The sequence below is a fragment of the Zootoca vivipara genome, chromosome 13, assembly GCF_963506605.1.
Source record: "Zootoca vivipara chromosome 13, rZooViv1.1, whole genome shotgun sequence".
NCBI classification, from domain to species: domain Eukaryota; kingdom Metazoa; phylum Chordata; class Lepidosauria; order Squamata; family Lacertidae; genus Zootoca; species Zootoca vivipara.
In genome coordinates, this window is record NC_083288.1 from 43286666 (window position 1) to 43293726 (window position 7061).

A 7061-nucleotide genomic window follows, 5' to 3' on the forward strand; every position below is an offset into this window, starting at 1 on the left:
GGGTCAATTATAAATTCAGTGTAATTAATGAAATGTAATAGCGATGTTTTTTGGGGTTTTTTGTAACTATTTGTTTTATTACTGTGGAATTTCCAAAAGAAAGCATTTGTAAAAATTTAAAGAAAAAGAAAAAATAATAAGTTGCATTACTGAAATAAATGCACTTTTCGACGATATTCTAATTTTCCGAGTTTCACCTGTACATACTGTGGTGTCAGGTAAACATTTCTTTCTAAAATGAAAGCTTATGGCTTTGTTGTTGTTTGTTGTTTGTTGTTGTTGTTGTTTTATTATTTTAGAAACCATACTCAGGGTGAATATGCCCATATGGTTTGAAGGAAGCTGAAACTCTTACTCACATCCTACAATATTGCCATTTTTATAGGGACATCCGTTCTATATTTATCATCCCAATCATGCAGTGAATCCCAAGCAGATCTGATGGCCACTAGTTAAAATATCTAATAGAGGGCAGGGAACCAGAGATTACTTTAAAGGGGACTAAATTCTGTGTTTCTAATACAAAACTAAGGAGACAAGTTCTGAATGAATCTGGTGGCCAATATCTTAACGTGCACATTTCAAATACAGGCTTTGACCTGTATATTTTAATTGTTTTATATCTGCATTACTTATCACGTTTTAGCTTATAGATTTTAATTTTAACCTATTTATATGTTGTTGTTTTTTATTGTTGTTAAAGTCTGTATTTCTGGTCTGTTACCATAATAAATCTATTCTTCTCAGCCTTCTATATTCACTGGAATAGATCCAACTGAAGGCAACATTTTCCTTTCTTCAATGGCAGGTACCTCCCTTCTCCCTGTGTAATGAAAAATGTCCTCCTGGTACCAGCAAGAAAAAGAAAGAGGGGGAGAAATTTTGTTGCTATGATTGCACTTCATGTCCGGAAGGGAAGATTTCAGACCAGCAGGGTAGGAGATTTATTATGGATCTGATCAAATACTCAGTCAATCATGAGTGACTTGTGACAAGTTGTAGAATCTGAAAGATATACCAATGCCTGCCTTTAATGAGCTTTTTGCCTCCTTGGTAGCTGTCTGAAGTAGAAATGAAATAATGTGTTGATCACGCATTCTCCAATTATCTTAAATGGTTTGCTCGGTCATTTGGATAAAAAAGAAAGGCAATCTGTATAGAATACCCCCAGTGTGCTCCTGATCATGGCTCAACCACCAAGTCTTGTAATTGTTTTATTGGGTTTCTATTATGAGAAATGGGGAAACACGGCTTTCCCTCCTGGAAACCTTCCTGTGCTTTTATGTGAAGCACAAGTGATGCAGGTTCTGGAGATCGAGAAAGGCAAAATTCACATTTTCTCCTTTCTTTCCTTATGAAGTCTCTTGATACTGAATAGGGAGTAGAGCACGCATGTCAAACCTGCGGCCCTCCGGATGTTTTGGCCTACAACTCCCATGATCCCTAGCTAGCAGGACCAGTGGTTGGGGAAGATGGGAATTGTAGTCCAAAACATCTGGAGGGCCACAGGTTTGACATGCCTGGAGTAGAGGTTTTTAACCTCACACCATATGAATATTGGTGCATCACTGCTTCCAAGATACTATTCAGTGTGAGAGGCTCAAGTAGAGCTTTTTCTCCCTCCCTCCCTTCCTTCCTTCTTCCTCAGATGTTTCACCATCTTTCTTTCTTATAAATGCTATCATGAGGTCCACATAGCCTCCTCGTGTTATTTTTTTATTTTTTGTTTACAAATTTGCTTTCTTTTAATTTACAAATAAATAAATTTATGCATATCTGTGCGGATTAGCAGATTGTGAAATACAGTGGTACCTCCGTTTACGACCACAACTGGTTTCGGGGAGCTGGTTGCTCCCCGAGCAGGTCGTAAATGGAGTGCCCTTTCTGCACGTGCACGAAGCACTGATAGAGCGCTTCTGCACATGCGCGAGCTGCGCAGATCACTTCTGCGCATTCGCTGCCACAGAACCCGGATGTAAGCACTTCTGGGTCTGCGGCGGTCGTAAACCGAGGTATGATTGTACTACTGCTTTAGGGTTGTATCCAACCAAACCCTACTCAGAGTAGATTCACTTAAAGACGATGAACATAATGTAGTCATATGCATTAATTTCAATGCCTCTACTCTGCATAGGACCAGCACTGGATACAACCCTCAGTTTCAGGTTTTGTTGTTTCACTTCCAGATTGATAAACATGAACGTTCAGTATTGGAGGGAAGAGGTGAGCCTTTCCCAGGTAACCAATACATTCTCTGTCAATTTTAAAAGCCCCTCTTATTAAAAAAAAGCAATTTGTTTAGCAAAATAACATCCTAAACTCATAAAATAAGCATAAAATAAGATGAACAGCAGTTTGGACAATTTAAAACCAGCAAAAAACCTAATATCACATAGACATAGAATGAACTTAGGGCAAAAAATATATATAAGGCACTCAACATGTTAAAATTAAAAAGCCTAGGGGAAAATATACTTGGAATACCTGTTATTCACTGTTCTAAATTCCCATCATACAGCTTAATAAAGAATGTACAGGTGAAACTCAGAAAATTAGAATATCGCCAAAAAGTGCATATTCTAATTTTCCGAGTTTCACCTGTATAGTTAGGGTCTGCTATGGTAAGGGTCTTTTGTAGCTGCAGGTATTGAGAGATATGGAACTGTTTGAAAGGGGTATCTTATTCCAGAAAACAAACAGATCAGTTTTAAATTTGGCATTTCTTCCACTTTTAGACATGGATTATTGCATCAGCTGCTCAGAAGATAAGTACCCAAATAAGGGAAAAGATCGCTGCCTCCCCAAAGTCCAGACCTTCCTCTCTTTTGAAGAACATTTGGGTATTTCTTTAGCAACACTGGCTCTATACTTTTGCCTGGTCACAGCTCTGGTACTTGCAGTCTTCATTAAGCACAGGGACACTCCCATTGTCAAAGCCAACAACCGAAGCCTTACCTATATTCTGCTGATCGCTCTCCTTCTTTGCTTCCTCTGCTCTTTGCTCTTCATTGGACAACCCAATAAGGTGACCTGCCTGCTCCGACAAACAGCATTTGGCATCATCTTCTCCATTGCTATTTCTTCAGTTTTGGCCAAAACCATTACAGTGGTTGTGGTTTTCATGGCCTCCAAACCAGGAAGCATTTTTCGGAAATGGGTGGGGAAAAGGTTGGCACTTTCCATTGTCTTTTCCTGTTCTCTTACTCAACTAGGCATTTGTGCTATTTGGTTGGCCACATCTCCCCCATTTCCAGGTCAGGACATGTACTCCGTGTCCGGAGAAATCATTGTGGAATGTAATGAAGGGTCAGTCTCCATGTTCTACTGTGTCTTGGGCTACATGGGCTTTTTGGCAACTGTCAGTTTCAGTGTAGCTTTCCTAGCCAGGAAGTTGCCAGACAGTTTCAACGAAGCCAAGTTCATCACTTTCAGCATGCTGGTCTTTTGCAGTGTGTGGCTAACTTTTGTTCCGACCTACCTGAGCACCAAGGGAAAATACATGGTAGCTGTGGAAATCTTCTCCATCTTGGCCTCCAGTGCTGGGTTGCTAGGATGCATCTTTTCTCCAAAATGCTACATTATTGTTTTGAGGCCTGAGTTGAACAACAGGGAACAGCTAAAACGAAGAAATAATTGAATAATGGCACAGTTTCTGGTGTCATTTTAAGATCCTTAAAGGAGCACATTAATATATACAGGAACTGCGCTACACTTACAGCTTTTTGCTGAAATTATATATCTAAGGATTTTAAATATATTCAGAAATAAAATAATATTTTGCATGCAGTATTTATGTGTGTTCACTTTTTGCCACAAATCTGAAGAAGTATACAATCTGACTGTGATATGATTTCTGACTAAATAGATTTCTGCTGTGAAGGTTTTGTGTGTGTGTGTGTGTGTGTGTGTGTGTGTGTGTGTGTAAGAGAGAGGGGGGGGAGAGAGAGAAGGGAAATGCAAGCTGAGCAATAATTGTGAGTAATAAATGGTTTTTAGACATCTTCATCTTCAGAATGTCCCAAGAAGAGGGGTGTGTAACATCAGGTCTGGGTGAGAAATGCTGCCCATCCAATTGTTGCTTGATGACAATTGAAAGAGCAGAAATTCCAAACCAAATCAGTCACAAATTGAAAAAAAAAGTGAGTCTGTATTGGAATACATAAGCATGATTAAGATTACCATAATGCTGCATATGTTCTGCATATGGTACAGAATCTGTTGCAGTAGATACTACAAATAAGACCTAAATGGAAAGGCAAAAAATAATTGCCCGATTTGTTCAGCAAGGAAAAGAGGCAGTTGTAGAGTTTATGAGTTGATCCGAGAAACAGGTAGGTATTATTATTCAGCCATTCTGTTCTGGGTCATAAGGTCATCCCAAAAAGGAAAAAGCCCTGGCTGAGGACGTCAGGACCAGAAGCAAGATGGTGGTGTAGAAGCAGGAACAGGTGCAGGGCTGGGGGTCCAGCAGCAGGCAGTCGCAGGGTCAAGGAGCAAGGCAGAGGCGAAGGTCTGGGAGTCAAGGAGCAAGGCGTCGGCAGGCAAAGGTCCAAGGGTCGAGGAGCAAGGCGTCGGCAAGGCAAGGGTCCAAGGAGCAAGGCGTCGGCAAGGCAAGGGTCCAAGGGGCAAGAGGCCAGAAGCAAGCAGGCAGGGATAGCGTTGCTGTGGCAAAGAGTTGAAGGGAAATGCTGAGCTTTTATCCCTCCCAGCTCCTGCCACCAGGTGCAGTGAGGTCTCAAGTGGCCTCACCTGAGTGGCCACTCCTTGCTTCTCCAGCACAAGCTGAGGCCTCACCTGAGTGGCCACTCCTTGCTTCTCCAGCACAAGCTGAGGCAGGCCCCAGTCCTGCAAAGCACTACAGGCCCCAGAGCCTGACTCCTGCCCATACTCTTGACAATATGCCAATGGAAGAACTAATGGCACAGATTGGCATACCTGACATCAGGCAAATATGCCCCCCCCAGAAAGAAAGGTTTCCTCTCAGCTCCCATCAGCACTGACACCTCTGGGATGTCCCACTGGAATCAGTTGCATGTGAAAGTTCCTCATTAAGAACTTTTTAGGCTGAGCCCCACAACCTCAAGTAAGTGACACAAGTTAGCCTCAAAAGTTTTTTTTTAAGTGGGTAGGAAGAGGGTGATCTGAAAGTTGGGGACATTGACACCAGTCCCTTGTCATGGTCAGCTTTCAGTACCTTTCCCCTTCTGCAGAGGTGGAGGACATATGAGGATGGTCCGCCCACAGAGGATCCAGTGGGATTCCAGATGGCTCTTGGGGATTTTCTGGCTTATATGACCAGCGCTCTGGTCAAATCACTGTCCAACCTCTGGAATAGCCAAATGGGCCATTGGCACGGTTGATATTGAGCTCCAACTCAGTGGGAGCCCACTTGGGTAAAAAAGAAAGCAAAGTGGTATGGAAATGTGAAAAGAGAAACTGAGAAAAACCAAAATTGCTCCTCTCTAGATGCTTGATGACAATGTCCTGGTAAAATTAAGAAATGTGTCCCAGCATTTAAATTAGTTATAGAGTGGAAAAAAGAATAGTATTGCATGCCATCCCCAATCTCTGAGTGGTGCAAGAGTCCAGAGAATTCCAGGCTTGCTTTCCCATGTTTATTGTTTTCTTTTAGAAATTGAGACACAGATGAGACTATCGTGTCTTTCTTATATATGGTTTATTTACACATATGTACAACCTTAGCCTATGAGTGGAGAGGGGGGAGTTCACAGCATAACCACCCTAGTAGGGCCTTGTTTCTCCCATATCTGCAACCTTGGATTCAAACTGAGCTCAGCCATAACTCTGACCCTCTCTCTAACTTTCTGTGTTTTATGGACTGCTGCCTTTACCAGACTGCAACCTTTTTTCCTTAGCTCAAATCATGTCCAAACTCCTATTCTAAACTCAACTCTGCTTTAAGAAAGGGGAGGGGGGGTTAAGGGGAAAATCCTTAAGGAGGAGTATACACCATAGCTGCCAAGTTTTCCCTTTTCTCACGAGGAAGCCTATTCAGCATAATGGAAAATCCCTGAAAAAAGGGATAACTTGGCAGCTATGGTATACACGAGTAGCCAACAGGGGGAATGTTGGGCTGGCTAAAGCTCAGGCTTGCAAGAGAAGTTAAAAATAATATAAAAGGTTTCTTTGGCTATGTCTGAAAAGGTTTCTTTGGCTATGTCTTGAGAATTATTGGAGAACAGGTGAGGTCCCTACAGATTGGAAGCAGGCAAATATTGTCCCCATCTTCAAAGGGGGGGGGGGAGACCAGCTAACTACTGACCGGTAAACTTGACATCGATATTAGGTCCTAGAACATATAATTCAACAGTCAGTCTGTGAGCATTTAGAAAAGGATGCTGTGATTACTAAGAGCCAGCATGGGTTTCTCTTGGTAGACCAATTTCTTTTTTATATATAATTACAAACTTGGTCAATCAGGGAAATGCTGTGGACAAAGTGTATCTTGATTTCAGTAAGGCCTTTGACAAAGTCCCCAGTGATATTGTCATGAAGAAGCTGGTAAAATGTGTATTGAACAGGGTAACTCTTAGGTGGATTTGTAGCTGGTTGACTGACTGAACCCAAAGGGTACTCATTAATGGTTCCTTGTCATCCATGAAAGAAGTGGCAAGTGGGGTGCCGCATGGTTCTGTCCTGGGCCCCTTGTTGTTCAACATCTTTATGAATGACTTGGGTGAAGGAATTGAGGGGATGCTAATCAAATTTGCAGATGACACCAAAATGGGAGGGGTAGCTGATGTCACAGAAGACAGAATCAGAATTCAAAATGACCTTAACAGATTGGAGAACTGGGCGCAAGCTAACAAAATGAATTTCAGTAGGGACAAATGTAAGGTTCTGTTGGCAGGAAGAACCAGATGCACAGATATAGAATAGGGGACACACCTGGCTTACTAGCAGTACATGTGAAAAGGATCTAGGGGCCTTGGTAGACCACAGACTTAACATGAGTCAACAGTGTGATGCAGCAGCAAAAAAAACCTAATGCTATTCTAGGCTGCATCAACAGAAATATCTTAAGGGCTGTCACATGGAAG

The 7061-nt window shown here is 41.9% G+C and overlaps 1 protein-coding gene across 1 annotated transcript; it reads left to right on the plus strand.

Moving 5' to 3' along the window:
* Nucleotides 1-817: 817 nt before the first annotated feature.
* On the plus strand, nt 818-3637 carry LOC118078225 (vomeronasal type-2 receptor 26-like). Its single transcript, XM_035101997.2, has 2 exons — nt 818-935; nt 2736-3637. The coding sequence occupies exon 2, from the start codon at nt 2738-2740 to the stop codon at nt 3635-3637; it is 900 nt and encodes a 299-aa protein (XP_034957888.1). The 5' UTR covers nt 818-935; nt 2736-2737.
* The last annotated feature ends 3424 nt before the right edge of the window (nt 3638-7061 follow it).

Excerpts from the sequence above, each read along its gene's own strand:
- LOC118078225 (XM_035101997.2), top strand. The coding sequence starts at position 2,738 with ATGGATTATTGCATCAGCTGCTCAGAAGATAAGTACCCAAATAAGGGA.